This window comes from Cimex lectularius, unplaced genomic scaffold (assembly GCF_000648675.2).
Source record: "Cimex lectularius strain Harlan isolate CLEC.00 unplaced genomic scaffold, Clec_2.1 scaffold35, whole genome shotgun sequence".
Lineage (NCBI taxonomy): Eukaryota > Metazoa > Arthropoda > Insecta > Hemiptera > Cimicidae > Cimex > Cimex lectularius.
Genome location: NW_019392746.1, coordinates 341,262 through 361,085, shown reverse-complemented (window position 1 = coordinate 361,085; position 19,824 = coordinate 341,262). Strand labels below are relative to the sequence as shown.

General features: G+C 34.7%; 1 protein-coding gene across 1 annotated transcript in view; it reads right to left on the bottom strand.

The window, feature by feature from the left end:
• Positions 1 to 17,603, bottom strand: part of LOC106669343 (atrial natriuretic peptide receptor 1) — a 93,614-nt gene extending 76,011 nt beyond the window's left edge. The window contains exon 1 of the mRNA XM_014398759.2: positions 17,548 to 17,603. Coding sequence (XP_014254245.1) covers positions 17,548 to 17,574 — 27 coding nt within the window. The 5' untranslated portion in view covers positions 17,575 to 17,603. The remainder of the gene's footprint in view (positions 1 to 17,547) is intronic.
• Positions 17,604 to 19,824: the final 2,221 nt, after the last annotated feature.

Below are 19,824 nucleotides of genomic sequence, written 5' to 3'. Positions count from 1 at the left end.
GGCTTAAAGCACGCTCATTCCATAGAAATCTAAGAAACGTACAGCCAGCCCTCTCATCTTCGCATCCAACTGACCAGTTTGCAAAGTGTCGACTGTCAATCACTGACTCATGATTACCCTTTTTGTAGCACCAAAACCTCTCCACAGGACACAACGAGGGGTTTTCTTCCCCACGGAAGCTACGACCCTCTGGTTTCAATGTATTGCATTACTTTGAAGAGGATTATCGAGCGACCAAGGAAGACGCGAAATGTGTTACTTACCTTTACACATCCTCATTCTAATGGTTTAATATAGTTATTACAATAATCCTTACACAATTAGTTATTAATTACTTTCAAAAACAATTAGTTTCAAAAAGGAAGTCTTATCCCTATATATATATATATATAAACTCTGAAAGAAAGAGACATTAGCTAAAGCTACAGAATTGAATAACAGTCAATATTTCAGAGTTATTTCAATGTTTCGGACTTCTTATATTCACTGTTCATGACATAAACGTTTTTTGCAATGTATTTTTCCTGTAACCCAATTTGTTTCGCTAATGAGATTATAAATTATCTCTTGCTGAGCTCTTACTTTAACTTGCTTTTTTTCCGAGGTCTCGCAACAGCAGAGGTTATGTCAACCCTCGGGTTGCCGGCGTTTTTGAAAAAAGCCCATTTGTAAGTATGTCGGGTTCGAATTCAGGGCCGCTGGATTCTAACCCGGGACCTTTACTTTTCAGTGATGAGCGCCGTGTCAACGCCTAAACCGTTGCGGCCCCAGACGCCCCCCTAAATTGCTTTTCTTAAATATTCTGAATGTTTCCGTATAAAAAACTGATGAGTACGGCCTTTGAGGCCATGTCTGCACTGTACATTCTGGACAGTGGTAGCTGTTGTTATTCTCAATTCCATTCAATTATGGCCACTGAACACCCGTGTTCTTTAGGTGTGCGTTAGCTGTATGTTCGTTTTCTCCTGAAGAACTGCTTCAACCTCTCATGGTTACAAATTCTGCTGGAGAGGCACCAAACTATAGTGGAACTTCCCGATATTTAATAGACAAAAACTGATCTACGGCTAGTTTTGCATATCAATCTGATTACTTATTCGCCTCAATTCCGACATGTGCCTATACCCATTGCAAATCGATTCTCCATTCTAAAATCCAAAGCGCTCCACTAAGACGTCTCATTCTTTCAAAGCTGTAAGCCTGTAACCTATTACTGTGGTACAACAATACTCTTTTTATAATGTACAAAACCATTAAATAAAAGGTTTCTTGTGAGGGGGTTGCAACCACAGTTTTACATGTTCAGATATGTTCACCCTAAATAGACAATTAAACATTAGCATTAGTTAGTTGTTCAGCAAAATCAAGAGAAAGCGATAGATTTGTTTGTATTTTGTATCTATAACGAGATTGGAAGATCGATAAATATAAAAGACAACAATTTGCAATGTTCTTTTCGTCTCGAATTAGAATTTGTTACTTCCTGTTGTATGTTGGCACATAGGAATTATTGCTGGCTTAGTAATGAAACAATTTAGCTTGCATACATATAAGACTAATTACTAGACGTAAGTTGACGATTTTATTCCACACAAATTTACGTCGTCGGGCCTAAGCGTATAAACGCCACTAAAACGTTTCACAACTCGGTTATCCCGAAAATCTCCTTACGTTTACCGTTACGAGTTTAGATAAACACCGGAACAATGTCGGGGTTTTGTTATAAACGGGTAATTTCATTAAAACGATGCTGCGGAAGGTTCGGTCATACCCTCCTTAATTAATACGGTTGTTAAAAATACATTTAGGTAATGTAATTAAAATTACACACTTTCACTTTTGGTAATATATTAGTTTTTTTTAATGAAAATTTGTCAATGACTTAGGAAAATGAACAAACAAGCTCTAGAGTTTGTAAATATTGCTTTTGCACCGCAAAACTTCCAATTTTTTTTTTACACGGTAGGCTTAATTAAACCTTTAAATCTTGTTAGTCGTAAGTCCGACGCTTCCTCTTTTTTCAAAGATCAAAGGCGCTACTATGTTGATTAAGAAAAATATTTAAAAAATGTACTAATTTACAAAATACATTATTATGAGAAAAATTAACAAATGGGAATTTTAAGTTAATTAATGTAAGTAGAGAATTTTAAATGATGTAATATTATAAATGAGACATGTTTTAATTTTATGAAATTACCTCTGTGTACAAAAGCTTTTTTTTTTCTCAAAAATGAGATTCAGACAAATTAAAGGGCCCAGCCAGAGATATAACGACGACTTGAACGGGAGGAGTAAATCAATCAATAAATAAGAGATTCAGAGGCCTGCGTGTAAAACTTCTCGAGAAAGAGAGAAAAGAAGAATTTAGAGGTAATAATACGTACGTGAAATATGAAATCTTGTTTTCCACTTGTCGAGAAATAACTAAAAACCTAATAAATTGTTATGTAATCGTCCAAGAGTATTTTATAAACTATAATTGTATTGTTAATACAGTAAACTTGCTAAAGTACGGTGTCATATATGACGGCTTACGTCCAACCCTTGGAGAGACCTGGACTATGGTCAAACCGTATTAATTAAAAAAAAATACTATTCTCAATTAAAAAGCATGGGCTATGCCGGAATTCGAACCCAGAACTGCTAGTGTGTCAATTACGAATATTACGCCCTAACTACTCGTCTACCGCGGTGGAGCAATTTATTATAATAAGTGTGGTATTTAGTGACCGTTAGTTAATTTGAAGATCGTGACATGCGGTCTGGTGTGACGTAGGTTTTAGGAAAACATTTTCTTTATTGTGCCAACGTTTCAATCTTTATTGAGATCATCTTCGGGGCCTGGGATTTACAAACATTGTTTAAATTTAATAAATACATGTAGGATGTGGAAAAAGTGAATTTATACAATGAAAAAATTTTTTTATATTCAATCAAAGTATTTATACTCACTCAAAGTGCTTGTTTGCGTAATTGTATCATTCTTGAGGTCGTGTAGAGCCCGGCAACTTACATCGATATTACATCCCTATATCTGGACAAGAGAGTAAAGCAACATGTCTATGATTGCAAAAAACCCAAGCAAAATCCTATAGCACTGGCTACCCACCATTTTGAACACAAACACAATTTCGATTTCAACAATCCAAAAATATTCACACAGAACAAAACAAACATAAACGTAACTTTCCAAGGATTATCGGCTACATTGGAATCGTTAGGGTCAATGTAAGATATCTTAGAAAAATGGTAGTCAAGAAGAAAAAAAAAACAGTAAATGCTATGTGTGGTGATTAGTGATTGTTAAACGATGATTATTCATAAATCGTGAGATGCGGTCTGGTGTGATGTAGGTTTCAGAAAAACATTTTCTTTATCGTGCCAACGTTTCTATCCATGATTGCAAAAAATCCTACAGCACTCGCTATCCACCATTTTGAACACAAACACAATTTCGACTTCAACAATCCAAAAATATTACACACAAAACAAAACAAACATAAACGTAACTTTTTAGAAATGGTTTACTTTAACAGAAATAAACACAGCATCAATTACAGAACAGACACATGTAAACTCAGTTGCAGCTACGCTTATATCATTAATCAAATTCAATATCGATAACATACATATATCATCATCACATCACAGAAAACATGTAATATAACATATAAAACAATCACCACATTCCACATATAAAACATTTCTACGTTGTCTAATTCTTCAACAATTTGGCTCTCCTTTCCCTAATTATCCCCGTCTGTATAATCCTGACAGGATAATTAGACCGAACCATTTCCCACGTATTTCCCATTGTCGGCTTCTTTCACCTCGAAGAAGCCGACTCCTCAAATAAAAATAATTTCTATCCCGACTTCCATCCCCACCCTTCAAAATCCAACGTATGTAACCATAAAACAGCCTCTCAACATGACTCTCAAGAATGACGCAATTACGCAGAAAACAAACACTTTGAGTGAGTATAAATACTTTGATTGAATATAAAAAATATTGTTTTTTTGCATTGAATCAATTCTTCTTTTTTCCACAACCTACATGTATTTGTTAAATTTAAACAATATTTGTAAATCCCAGGCTCTGAAGATGATTTCAATAAAGATCGAAACGTTGGCACGATAAAGAAAAGTTTTTCTAAAATCTACGTCACACCAGATCGCATCTCCGAATAATAATTACTATAATATGTTATAATTTTAGCTTAACTATTTCAGTCAAATTTCGGCTCACATTATAGCTTTGGAATAATTTTAGTTCATTTTCGTTTGCGAGTTCAACGAGGTGTGGTTGATTAGATAGCTTATTTGAGCATTGGTTTACAATATTTTGAATTCCTTCAACTGTTTATAAGTTGAAAAGACAACATCGGTGATAGTAGTCTTACATTTTCTCTCCTTATTCTGATTATACACTCTTCTTTCAAAGGTCTGTTTTATGTACTGAGAAGCTATTAACTCTATTAGGCTATTTTATTAATATAAAACAGATTATTATCACTGAGGTGTTAACTACTCTTTGTAAATTGTATACAGCTTATCGTGGAAAAAAATTGCTACCTTATAAATCGAACAAAGGCAAATTGAAATTACTTTAGGTGAGTGAGGTAATCAATAGGACTAAAGTGATTTCTTTTGATTGCAAAGCTTCACACAATAAATTCTTCTTTCACTCTCCAATTTAAAAAAACACATTACATTTCAGTTCATTAAGGGACGAATCCGCAAACAAATGTTTACCTTCGATGTTAATATAGTAAGCTTCGAAGATTATATTCAGAAAGTTAAAATAATAAGGCGATGTCAAAGGAGGATTTTCTATATTTACAAGCTAGATCGAATGATTTGCAGAAAACCTTTTAGGGGTTTTTCTTTCACCTCGTTAGATCTTTTTCCTCTCAACGGCTAAACCTGGACAGTATAATTTAATTCTTAAATAAACTTTTTCAGTCACAAAGAAAGTATTATTTTCTTGGCTTTTCCATTTTTATGAGTTTAACTCTACTGTTAAATCTTACTCTACCAGACCAATAATAATATGTTAAAGCCTCCCGGGCATGAGGGTAAACTGCGTCCACATAACACACCCATACACCTACACTGACACAAGTACATTTTCATTATATACACCTTAGGGCTACCGTCCCTAGGAAGGTTCTTGAGACGAACTCAAAGTCTCACGTCCTGGGATTGGCGACCCAGTACGGACATAACTCCGCCACACCTAACACTTGGTGGAGTGAGGGCGGGAGACTTGGACGGTGTTCGGTCTTCCGTCAGCATTTCACCACCAACACACAGGCCGATGCACGCGACCAAGGGCCTCGGAACCCGAAGATAACAAACGCAAATCACCGTGCACATCACACCACACCAACAACACACAGTCCTCATCTGGAGGTGTCGGTCTCCCGGTCTGCTTGAGTGTCCATGGGTCTTGCAGCTGTGAGGGTACAGGAGGAAAACTGGGTTACGGCACTCCCGGGCCGCGAGGTAGTACAGGGACCCGAACCCCGGAATAGCCACCGGGGAGGCTGTCCTATCACCTCGTGTATAATGGCGTGATGCCTAGTACTGCCAGCTGGCGACTGGATGGTTACCGTGCTGGGCATCGCGGCGGGCCCTCTCGAGGCCACACAGTTTGTGGGGCGNAAAAAAAAAAAAAAAAAAAAAAAAAAAAAAAAAAAAAAAAAAAAAAAAAAAAAAAAAAAAAAAAAAAAAAAAAAAAAAAAAAAAAAAAAAAAAAAAAAAAAAAAAAAAAAAAAAAAAAAAATAATAATAATATGTTAAATGTTACGTGTGATTTTAGAAAAGTTGTAGCAACAATGTAAATTATTTTTATACACTATAAATATTATGTCATATGAAAATTAAAGATGTTTTTCTTAAAACTAACGAAAAAAGCATACCCTCTTTAGTGTAAAGTATGGACGGCACATAGACTTTACAACACTTTTACAACATAATAGTGATTATAATTATCGCTGCTTCTCCACCCTCCGCTAAATCAGTCTTCCATGCCAACTCATCCAATCAGTACCAGCAAACTCCTGGTTTCCTCTCTTGTGCTTCCCCTGTTCGATTATATCTGGTTGATCTGCGGTGTACTCACCAGCGAGCTTGTTAACAGATTCAAAGAATCTTTTTAAAAAGATAGTTTCTACTCACAGTTAGTTGTTTTCAACATCCGGATTTCAATTTTTGATTTAGGTTCAATTATTCCCATATATGCACATGTTTACCCATACATAGCGCACACCCAAAAGAAAAGTGACAGAAGTCGAAAAATTATAAAAACCGGATTGTTTAGTTTTTTGAAGTATTTGGACGTATGATGCTACAGGAAAAATTCCATAATTGTAGGTGTTTGCAGAGGTTGTGTACTTATGCATGACCTCCGAATTAACTCCCGACCTCGTGAGAATCGGAAGGCTCGGACTGCCGACAGCGTGTAGCCGTCGAGGAGCTAAGACAACGCTGGCGGATGTTTTTCTGTGGTGGTCGCCTGGGCTGCCTTTACCTCTAGGGGGTGGTTAGAGATTTCACTAAAATCGAAACCGCGGTCGGAGTGCATCCGGAAGTTTCGACGCTAGCAGAACCCCTACACCCAGAGAGATAACGTTGTCGTCTCTATCTAGGGAGTGCGTGGGAGACTTGGCAGATCCATTTTGACCACTTTTTGGGTATCACTTTACGCCCGGCACTAAGTGCACTTTGTTAACTCACCCCCTCGGAGAACGGGAGAAGTCAACACTCGGCAGCATGCTGCAGATGATGTGGGCTTCTACACCGAAGCTCATGGAAGAAGCAGATTTTCCGTGCGCGGAGGAGAGTCGCTCCTAACTTGAGAATCTAAACGTGTGATAAGGCCTATGTGCCAGGTGCTCACACTCAAGAACCTCAATGATAAATGACATTGCGACCCGAGTTCAAGCTTATCCCGAGTGAAGTTCAAGCTTACAGCTCATCATCATCAGGTAACAGGAGTCTCTCATCTCTCAACATGAATTGCAAGACGGAACCCACCAATCCCCCGGCCCACTTTTTATAGTTAGCAAGTGTTAATGGGAGTTTTAACATAGGGTCTATGAGCCAAATGAAACCAGGAGCTTTGTGCGTCCATGGTGAGAAGAATCATAGTGGCATGTGTAGTAGTTGTCTGTTTTCTATATAAGTCTATTCAAATTAGGTCGTTTAATATGGACAGTTTTAGGTCTAAAAATAATTTCAAATGTAAAATTATATTAGGGTGTAAAGAAATAATTAGAGAAATTCATTGAGGTCCTATAATGTTCCCGACCATGTGCAGAAAATATCGTCTACATGGCGTTTCCAAAAAAGAACAGACTTAATTAGTTTGTTGTTTGATCTGATTTTTTTTCTCAAAATTATCCATGAATATTTCGCCACAAGTTGGGGTTAATGGAGACCCATTGGTAACCCTTTCATTTCATAACATCACATGACAATAAAACACAGTTGTAGGTTAATCGATGTTATTCAATTTTTTTATTGATTCTAAAGAGTTGTTAATATCGAGTGTAAGTTTGAAACAGGTGTGTTTTAATTATTTTATCAATTGTAATGCCGAGTTATTGGCATGGGGAATTATAAAAGGACACAACTGGTCTTATAGGTTTGTTTTCCTGGTGAATTTTGACCGTACCGTGAAACATTGGGGTTTTTGGGTTCATTGGTATCAGTTTTTTAACTACATATTGATCGTTTGAGAATAAAAAGTCACTATTTTTTTTTATCACTGTTTGAATTCTAGTTTTTAATTAGGTGGTATCTTTTTTATTTCTTTACACTCGTTGTCGTTTAGAAATTCTTCAACATTAGAAACGTATTTTTGATGTTCAATGATAACTATCGGCTTTTAAAAGTAGCCAGTGGATCGGCGGGTTCAGTCTTACAATTTATGTCGAAAGACGTGGTTCTAAACAATTTCAACCTGATGATGAGCTACTAACTTGAAATCCACATCGTTGAAAACAACTTACTGTGAGTAGGAACTATCTTTTTAAAAAGATTGAACAACACACTCACTCCACCATTTATCATTTCTATGACTTAATGAACAATAATAATTTTTTTGGTTCATATTTATCTTCTCAAAGAGGTCTCATTGTCCAATATGCATCGTAGTTTGAAATGATTTTACCTTCCTATCGCAGGCTATATTTCCTTAACTCCTTCTTCTGTCAAAAAAATTCTTTTCGTTTCATTTTCTATATTTATAATCCGTTAACATTTAAGTCTTTTATACACCTCGTCCCCCTCGTACTTCTTATCTCTACTTTTTCATACAAATCCACCGGTTTTAGTCGCTCCTTCCTTACCCGTTCTTACAACCTCTGGAATTCCATCCCTCACTTCATTCGCCGTGCCTCAAATTTTCCTCCATTATGTCCCGTCTGTTTCACTATCAGCTGTTCCTTCAATTAACCATCGAAAAGACTTAATTTACTGTTGTTTCGGTATGCTTAATTTCCCCCCCCTCTTACGTAATTTATTATGTTTAATTTATTTTTATGCTAGTTTATTTAAATCATTATTTCTGTATTCATATTGACAAGAATTGTGCCAAATTTTGAACTTCTTTGTTATCGAAGGTGGCCCAAAGCCCATGAATAAAATTAATTTTCTTCTTCATATGATTAAAAGTTGATTCGATACCTGAAGCATGTGAAGCAATGTGGTCGCATTTTTGGGAGCCCTTTTATACGTTCCCTGAAATAATATTCTTCCTTTGAAAGAATGTAATTATTAGTGTGAACATTTGAGTGCTTTAGTTATGAAATATCAAGTATTCACAGATACATTAAAATAAAAAAAGAGTTTCATTAATGGGCTTTGTGGAAGAATCTAGTTATTTCTATTCCATTCTTCAAATATTGCATTTGATTTTCCCGAATTTATATTCTTTCTTTCTTTTAAGAGGGTTCGCAACAGCAGAGGTTATATCAACCCTCGGGTTGCCGGTGTTTTTGAAAAAAAACAAACAAAAAAAAAACATTTGTAAGTATGTCGGGTTCGAATGCAGGGCCGCTGGATTCGAACCCGGGTCCTTTACCTTACAGTCATGAGCGCCGTGTCAACGCCTAAACCGTTGCGGCCACCGACGCCCCGTGCAATTTATATTTACCGTGCGTTCGTATGGCTAATTATCTGTAAATATCTATTGAATTGTATATATATGCGTGTTCTCATATGTTTCATAAATATATAATAAAACTTGGAATACGATTTGACAATAAATAAAACATTTAAATCTATTTAACTTAATTATAAAATATTTTCGTGTCAGAGTTAATATTGATATTATGTTAGTAATGATATTATGAGCTTATCCCTTAAATAATAATGAAACGCGGAATGATAATTTCAATAAACAAGGTTTTAAGTGATATGGAAGGTTTAATTGTTATTGATAAGAGAATTTTTAATAGATGAAAAACAGGTTAAAATCGAAATAGGAACTTATGAAAACAGCTCAATCTGTTTTTTTTTTAACGAGGGTATTTCAAATACGAGGTTATATGAACCCTCGGGGTGCCTGTGTTTTTGCAGCCCAATATCTACGAGTTCCGATGGGACAGTGCAGGATATAAGGATCCTGTTTGAAAATGCGTGAGGTGTAATGGAATGAACTTGGAGAAGTTGGTGCATAAAAGTTTCGAGATTAATAAAGTCAGCTTTAGCCTATATTTTTTTGTTTTGTTTACACAATAGTCATTATTGGTTTTAATTTCAATCTAGCATTCAGATTTTTGCGGCTTAATGGGTATTAACAGCCTACACACGTCCATTTTTTTGCGACTCATTGCGAACGAACTTTTATATTGATGTATTAAACATTAAACAAAGCACGTATAGATGTTAATTTACAGAATATTTTTAAACATATTTCTGTCGCTATCTAAAATTGTTAAGAAGACTCTGTATGATATAGTAAATTGCTAAAGCAGGGCTTCCCAAACTTTTTAACCATCGAACCCCTTTCACAGAACAAAATCCAGGGAAGTCCCGTCTCATTCAAGTGTAGATACTAAAAGTTAGATACTTTTAATATATAGTAAATTATTTTATAAATTAGTCCATCCCTAATTAGGTGAGGTTGATATCACTATGACAAAAAACCCATTTCATTGACATACTTAACATTATATACAAATATTATTAATTATATACATTATATATAGCCGAAGGTCGTGGGTTCGAATCCCGCTCGTGACACTAGCTTTTTTATTTCAACCAATACCTTACATAAAGATTAATTAATTGAAAGAAGGTATTTGGTCAACCAGACCACGAAATATAATAAATTTAATAAGTAAAAGGAAGTATATTTTCACTAAGAACTCTCCGCGGCCATTTCATTTGTCGCCGATAATCGAAACCTGATTATAAGAAATTTGAAAAATGGCAAAAAAGAGGGAAAATTCGAAAGGTAGGTTGAGATGGGGAGTTGATGTCCTGGTGGATCGAAGTCACGATGGCTCAAGTGGTTAGTTCAGCGGCGTATTCAGCCGAAGGTCGTGGGGTCGAATCCCGCTCATGACACTAGCTTTTATATTTCAACCTATACCTTACATAAATAATAATTAATTGAAAGAAGTTATTTGGTCAATTGGACCACGAAATGTAATGGATTATATATAAAATCCGAAATACAAAAATCAAATTGGACAGAACGCAATCAATCGCAATGTGAAGCTCGACTCAATTTCTAAAAGTAATAATTTGAACATGAATGATTAATAAATTAATTTGAAGAGTGTGGTTGTTTTATCCTGCACAATTTGGAGATGTTGGTTTTAATATTTGATAGCTGGAGACGGATGTCCCATCCAGCATAAAGGCAGCTTCGGTGTGGTGGCTGTGTAGATAGAAAAAACAGATTCGCATAGGTAAGTTGTGGCAAATGGAAGAAAAGCGAGTTTTGCTTTTTCAATGAGCAGTTGAAATTTTTTGTTATCCAGACGGAGCCAAACATAGAGGTAAGTAACGGACTTGAATGTCGATTTCAAAGTAGTTTCTGAAGTAATGCCTATCAAACATGTGTATTCACTTGAAGATAGACGAAGAAGTTACTTTATTAGCTTAGTCTTGCAGCATTGCACATCGAGCCGTTGAGAAGTAGTGCTCAAAGAGATCTCCAAACATCGAAGGTGTTCACATATTTCATCAATCACCTTGCGGTTTGCAAGTTCTAATTTTTCTTTAAATAAATCATTTAACGCTGGAAAACCCTCCACTTCTTCCTTCTAAACAGATTCAACACAAAACTTGATTTTTCTTTTGAATGCGCTCTGACATTAGCAACGAAAGTTGTGATACTCTTCCCTTGAAGAGAAAGACCCAACTAATTCGTTTAATAGAAATATCTGATAAATACAACAATATTCATTGGAATTACTCAACGTTGAAAACGTCGTCCAATTTGACAATGTGGTCTAACAACAAGATAAGACTTCAGTACGTAATTCCTCTAATCGAGAGACAGCCACCCCATTTCTATATGGACAAGAAGGGATGAAGACTTCCCATATCGTCACATAGGTGAAAAGTGTTGAATTCAATGGCCGGAACTTGACTCAATTAATAATTTGAACAGACTCATCCAAAACTTTCTTAAAAAAGGCTGGCATTTGTTACATAGTTAAAGCATGCAACACAATGATTGTTGCTGCAAAATAAAAAAAAACTTTCGTTTTCAGTGCTGATTGTTATTAGTTTTTTAATTTTATTTATTAATTCTACGTTTAGTTTTGTAAATATTTATTTTTTCGAAGGTCGTCGCGGATCCTCTGGGGGTAACCACAGTTTGGGAAGCCCCGTGCTAACAATAATAGATATATAGATAGATAAAGAGAGAAAAAGTAAATAGAAAGACGAAGAGGAAGAAAGAGAAAGAGAAAGAGAGAGAGAGAGAGAGTGAGAGAGAGAGAGAGTGAGAGAAATATGGACAACGATCAATTTGAGATATGTAATTGAAATTAAACATTTTGTGAAAGTTATGTATCATTTTTCACAAAATAAAAATATTGGAAAGCTAGGGACGGTGTGTGTGTGTGTGTGTGTGTGAGAGAGAGAGAGAGAGAGAGAGAGAGAGAGAGAGAGAAATGTGTGTGTTACTGAAGAAATGATACGAAATCTATATAACATAGTAAATTGTTAAAAAATACAAACAATAAATAAACAAATAGAGAAAGAAAAATAAATAGATAAAAAGACGGAGAGAAAGAGAGAGAGGGAGAAAGAAAGAAAGACGTAGAGAGAGAGAGAGGTATAGAGAGATATATAACATAGTAAATTGTTAAAAGTTACAAAGAATAGATAAACAAAGAGAGAAAGAAATTAAATAGATAAAAAGACAGAGAGAAAGAAAGAAGAAAGACGTAGAGAGAGGTAAAGAGAGAGTGAGAGAAGGTTGAAGGATATAATTTAAGGTTAGTCGAAGCAAATATATATTTACATTTGCTAAATAATCAATTTTTTTTTAATTCAAGATTATATATGTTCCCTGTGTAAATATTAAATAACTAGGAAAAGGCTAGCCGGTTGAAAATAGGTATTTTAACTTTTATATATGCATATAATAAGTATATTTAACATTATATTATACTTATTAATACTTTCACATATAAACATAATATTACATAATTTGGATAATAATATAATACTTAAACAACTGCCCCTATCCCCCAGAAATGACTTCAATCGATTTTCTTGGTGGCTCATTAAACTATGGATGCCGAAGCAAAAAAAAAAAAAAAAAAAAAAAAAAAAAATACCGACGCGATGGAGAGGAGGCAGAACATAAGGTCCACTGTAAGGACCTTTTCCCATATATCTTTTATGTAGAGTCCGCCTGACTGGATTGGAATGCATCTGGGCCAGACAAAAGAAAAAATAACTTGAATATTTAGTAATTTAAGCCGTGAGTAATGAGTAGCTGAAAATGACGTTTATGTAAAGACAAGATGCTATTAAAATTTGTATTGTTTTTGGGCAATATTTGAGTTAAATGCAACCCTTTCTAGATGAGGTTTATTACTTCTTTTTGAAAAAATATTTTATAAATTCTGGAGAAGTTTAGATTTATCCAAAATGTGTGGTGTTTAGTGACATCTACACGGAAAACATACACTTGGAGCCCTGAAGATGATCTCAATAAAGATCGAAACGTTGGCTCGATAAAGAAAATTTATCCAAAATATTTTCAATATTGGCAATCCTTGAAAACATATTATTAAACGATTACATTTTTATAGGAATTATTTTTTTTAAATTAAAAATTATTATGCTAAATAGCTTGTACCGTCTTCTACACATTTGAATCTAACTAAATTAAAATGAGACAAAAATTGGCATGCTACACGATAATTCACACTTACAAAACAAAAATACAGTTAATAAATAAAATGTATTTGTATATTTATCGTGATCATCGTGATATTTGAGAACTTGCCTTAGGTGGGGTCACTCCTACCGGCCTGTCTGCCGAAATACTGTGTGATTCTGTCCGTTGAATTCGCCACGCCGCGAACGGGACTGTCATGCGCGTAAGTCCGCCGGTACTTTTCCCGTTCTGGACTTGTTGCTAAGCGCCTTTCTCTTGTCGTTTCAGCAATGGAGTCGCTATATTGTCATAGGCAATTTTTCAATTTATTTCACGAACAGGGGCGGGACAGCCGTGGTGCTCGTTGCATTTCGGGTGTTTTTTCCCTTTTTCTACAATACTGGATTCAAATGCGGTTGGTGAACATTTATGGAAGGCAATCTGAGAGCAAATATGGATAACATTACGCCCACCACCCCAAATACGTTCTTTATTAAGACAGTTATGCACATTTCTGTCTTCCACATGCCACTAATTGCATGAAATTTATTTTAAGCAAAAAAAGTTCATTTTGTACCTTGTTAAATGGTAATTGTAAAGTTTTTGGTTACATCTTCTGGGGTAAGGGGTCAAAAAGACATCTCGGATTTTTTTTCGGTTTCAGTCTGGACTTAGTCAGGGCTGTCTACTAAGCCCCTTGTTATTTTCTCTATTTTTCGATGGCCGTCCCACTGTCTTGGAAGGTAGTATACATTTCCGAGGCGTGAAAATCAATATTGATAGGCGATATAGTGATATAGGCAGACAGTATATATTGTTCTACAGAGAAAATAAATCTTATGGAAGAATACTGCAAAAAGGCACCTTGGAGGGAATCTAAAATAATGATCTTCAAAAAAGGAGGTAAAACCCGTTCTTAGAAAAATGTGTTTTTAAAGAAGAAAGGAGAGAGATAGTAATTGAATATATGTATCTGGGTGTTATATTAACACCACATTTATTATGCACACTTCAAAGTAAAAGCTTCCATTGCTAAAGTAGTTTTACACAAAACCTGGTCACGCCTAATTTTACAAAATATAATACCCCTTAAAACGAAATTTACTATTTTTATCGCGTATGTAAGGCTAAATGGTGTGTTACTTGTGTCAGATATGGGGCTTTCAAACTTTCGACATTTGAAAAAGAGCAAATATATATTATTAGAAATTTGTTTGCATTGCCTACACCGACTCCAAATTACCAACTATTTCTGAAAACTGCTGTAAAACCAAATTTCATTTATACATTAAGAGTCCATTTTGAATATGTTATATACAAATCTTTCTAGGATATCAACTGCTGAAGTTATTAACAGCAAAATCTCGTAGTTTGCTTACTGTCATACACTTCTCCAGAACGTATCCCTGACTTTGGATATCATATCCTCTTGAATATCTCATTTATTTGTTCTATTAAATAAAACCAATGCCCACCATCGGGAGAATCGTTTAGAAAATGCCCTTCTAGTGAATATTTTAAAATTTACGAAGAACTTACACACGACACGGCATTCTGACTATAAAGATCTAATCCTGATAGAGCTCCGCTGGCTTTTGAAAATTTGCTGTGAGGTGTTACATTTAAAGTCAGCATTATGGATCGAGCGGGACTCAGGAAAGTGTAATCTTTGCAATTCCCGTGCTACTGAGGACGTGTTCACTTCGTGGCCGAATACTGAATGAGATATGTTTTTCATATTTTGGTGCGGTTGTGTTGGAAAGAGAAAAACTCCTACAAATATGGAATGTATTAGATACTCATATCCTGGTACGGTATAACCGGCATGCTTGGAGATATTGGTACGATTTCATGTGCTAATTTTCACTATAATTGTGAATATAGTGTATGTGTTTCCTCGTTTAAACTTCTTACTTAAGTTTCCCCTTTATTTTTAGTTTGTACGTGAGCAAGTCCATTTTATATTATACATTTTTATTTTATGTATTATTATTTTTTACATTCTATTATAAAATTGAGTTATCGTTATAAAGAACAGTAAATTAACCTGAACCTATGTACAAACATTTCACATTTTTATTCAATTTTTACTAACAAATCTGTTTTATTAATAAATTACAGCATGCTATTGAAACATATTGATGATTTCTTGCAAGGAGTAAGCGATAAATGTCCCAGCTTTTAAATCTTTGAATATATCACTTAATTTCAAGTCGATTCGTAATATTGACATAGCTTTTTGTCAAATTTTACAAATATATAAAAAAATTAATTATGGAAAGTACCTAATATTTCTCACCAGCGGATTTTGTAGGTTTATTTATTTAAATGCAGAACGATTTATTGCTTGACGGAATGCATTTTATTAACACTTTTACATTGAAAAATTGAAATCTTGTAAAAAAAATATTTTAATTAGAAAATTGAGAAAATTACATCAAGGCACATTTAATACCCGATGGAGTTATCGTTAATTCAGTTTATTTTTCACTTTTTTAAATAGTGTCCTTCTTTCTAGAATTCAAGTTTTGTTTATTCTTCCAGCAATACTTATTTTAATTGTAACTTTGTTAATTAATTTTTCGGTTCTCTAATTATTTTAAAGTTGATGGTGTTCGTTGACCTTCGACCGAGTCTGTGGTCACATGTAGAATTGATAATTTTTTGTACGGTTTTATGAAATTTTTCTTCGTGTAATTTATGTAATGCAATCAAATACTTCTATTATATACTTTTTTACTTACTACTTTTAATACTTTTAAGCGGAAAAAAAATGTTCTAATTTTTATTCTTTCTTATTGGTTTGCTGTATTTAGTTGCTGACTTTTGATATAGTTATATAATATACTTATATAATAAATGGAGTCCATTGCCTATCACTGCCGAGGTGCGTTATCTTGGACCTTTCCTGGATAAAAGACTAACTTGGAATCCCCACACAAAGTTGAAAAGAGAAGAAACAAACCGATGTTATAAATTATTGAAAAGACTGATTACCTAACAATCAAAAGTAGATTGGAAAGAAAATTTTAATTTACAAGACAACAATAAGACCTCTCGTGGCGAAGGTTGTGAAGTGTGAGTCAACCAAGGATCCCAAAATTACCAACATCTTTAATCAATTCAGTCCAACTCTCTCACTCTCTCTCTCTCTCTCTCTCTCTCTCTCTCTCTCTCTCTCCCTTGTTATGTGAATAAAATATTGTTTAAATAACGTTAAGTGGTAAATAAGTCCTGGAAACCTAACCTTGCGTAGTTAATTAAAACCTATCATCTCCCTATCACTTTCTCTCTCTCTCTCTCTCTCTCTCTCTCTCTCTCTCTCTCTCTCTTTCTCTCCTCATTCTCTCCCATTCTCTTATTATCTCCTACATCTCTTCCTTGTTTCAATTTTTTCTTTAACAGTCGCGTTTTATCTTGTGCCGTCGTTTATTGAAGACACAGAGAAATTTATAATAAACTTTAAACTTGTCACTTAAACTGCATATTTCGGTAAAAAAAATTGTGTCAAAGGAAAAAAAGGTTACTTAATACTCCCATCGCAAGAAGGAAAGCACAAACAAACTTTGACTCTGCACTCGAACGTTTGTGGAAGGGTTGACAAAATACTTAATGCCTTTAGAGACGAGAACGAATTATTTGGAAAATGCACCAGCATTACTCGCCTAAATAAACAATTCCGAGACCGTTTCTTTACCTACCATGTTTGCACTACTTTTCAAGTAATCCATATTGAATCAAAGAGAAAGTTGTTTTTTAGATAATAACGGAATCATACACATATCGTACATATTTAAATGAAAAACTACCCGAAGGTTTATCACTACGAACAATTTGATAATAAAATCAAATAAGCGGAAAAAATACCCCCTCATCTTTCAAATGTCACGAAAAGGTTAGCTACAAAGCGAACGACTTTGAAAAAATCTATGTTTACTTCTATCTGTTATTTTTCTTTAATTTGTAAATTATTAACGTTAATTAAATTAACTTTAATTACATTAAAGGAGTAAATATAGGTAAATGCAAGTGAAAAACAAATATTTTTAAAGGTTCACCTAAGTCACCTAAGTCTACTGAACTTATTTAGTATTGATTTTTTTAATTTGGACATATATGTACGGGTGAGTCTATGTTTAAATATTTTGTGCATATACAATAAGAACGTTGAAATGTACTTACTTTAACGGATTCAAAACCGTAGATCATCCGTAATACGAAAACGCCCACCTGAAGCGAAAACAACCTGGCTTCTGTTCCCTTCACATGTGTCGTGTCGAATGGTTAAGGCAAACAAAACGATTAGCGCTCTGATATCGGCCGAAATATTTTTTTTCCAACATTGCCGCTGAAAAAAAAAGGCGATAAACAATCCTCTATTTTGCCGGGAGTCGTGAGAATAAATTCCTCAATTGGTTTCATCAATCAGCATCCTTAGGTCAGCATCCAACCACATTGACCATCAATCCAAAATTGATGATTTGCGTATTTTATTTTCAAGGATTGTCAGCTACATTGGAACCGTTAGTGTCAATGTAAGACATCTTAGAAAAATGGTAGTCCACAAAAAAACCAGTCGATAGTACATTGTGATTGGTCTCAAGCCCAACTAAAAATTAGTATTCACAATCCAAAATTTCCGAATACCAATAATTATTGATACAATTAATTGCTTATTTGTTCTTCTTCTTGATTCTTATCAACTGTGTGCAGTTCACATTTATTATGCTTTGCCTTAAATTAAATTACATTGTACATTAATGCATTACTTCTGTGGAGGCGAGAATTAAATTTCTCAAATGTATCAGCAAGTTCATTGTATGTTCTTTTCTAGATGGAAGATTTCAGGCAGTTAAGCATAATGACACATCGTCCGACCTCTGGAGGATCAGCAGAGGTGCCCAGGGCGGTTACAGGACACCTTTGGTCCATCATATATACCAATGATATCTATATTCATATTGCTTGGTTTTGCTGATGATAATCTGTTAGCCGGTATAAATGTAAATAAAATCTCCTTAATGAACTTGAAACATGGTTTAACGATAACGGCCTGAACATAAAAAAAAATCTTGCCCTCGGACCACACATACCCGACGCAAATCCAAAGCCCAATTTTCCCTAAGATTGTATTACCCTCGTGCACATCAGCCCGATGCCACGCATCGCTACCCTACTCTACGCAACGCGATCCCCACTGTCCAGATTTTTGTCGGGTCGCATCGAGTAAGGTCGAAGACAAAAGAACCGGACACTCATATTTTTATTCAAACTATATGTTTATTGCCGTTATATTGAATTTAACAATTTTTTTTTTGAAAGTTAGGAATTAAATGAACCGGTGTTCATTGCTTTCATGAACACGCAACTCGTGATCCCTTAAGCCGGGAACACACTTACCCGATGCAACGCCATGCGACGCTACTCGATGCTACCCGACGCAAATCCAAAGTCCATTTTTCCATAAGATTGACCCACGTGCACATCTGCCCGATGCTATACTACCCTACTCTCCGCTCTGCCATCCCCAATGTCCAGATTTTCGTCGGGTAGCATCGAGTACAGTCGGAGACAAAAGAACTACATGTATTTATTTGTATTTTTATTCAAACTACATGTATTATTGCCGTTATATTAATTACAATATACTTATTTTAATATAAACAAAATTAAGCGAGACCAAAAATTCATTATTTAAAAAAATTAATTCTAATGATTTGGCAGAAAATTGGTCAAAACACCGGAATAAGATTTATTGATAGAATGAATTTAGCTAACAATTTATTACACGGCTTTGCTCATAAAATTTAACCAACAATTTATTTCATAGTTTTGCTCATACAATTACACCATTTGCGTCGAGTAGCGTCAGAACAGGACAATCATATTTTTTGTAGTTCATTTTAAACTATGTATATGTAATTTTGTCGTTATATTTATTACAGCATTCTTATTTTAATATAAACTAAATTAAACGAGATCAAAAATTCATGATTTTTTATAAAAAATTATTTAATTATGATGGTTAGGCAGAAAATTGATCAAAACACCGGAATAACTTTATTTAAAATAATTAAATTTAACTAACAATTTATTACATGGTTGTGCTCATAAAATTTAACTAACAATTTATTACATGGTTGTGCTCATAAAATTTAACTAACAATTTATTACATGGTTGTGCTCATATAATGTAACTAAAAATTTATCACATGCTTTTCCTCAAAATAATGCATTAAAAATAAAAGAGTCGTTGCGATTGTGATACTGATTTATGATACACTCTTTGTGACTGTACATGGCGTGCGCTTGACGTCGTATAAATGTGCCCACCTTACCAAAACGTGGTAAGGCGTCGGGTAGCATCGGATAGCGTGTCGCATAGCGTTTGCATCGGGTAAGAGTGTTTCCGGCATAAAGGATGAATGCATGGCCTGAATATCTGGAACTCGTTTCACT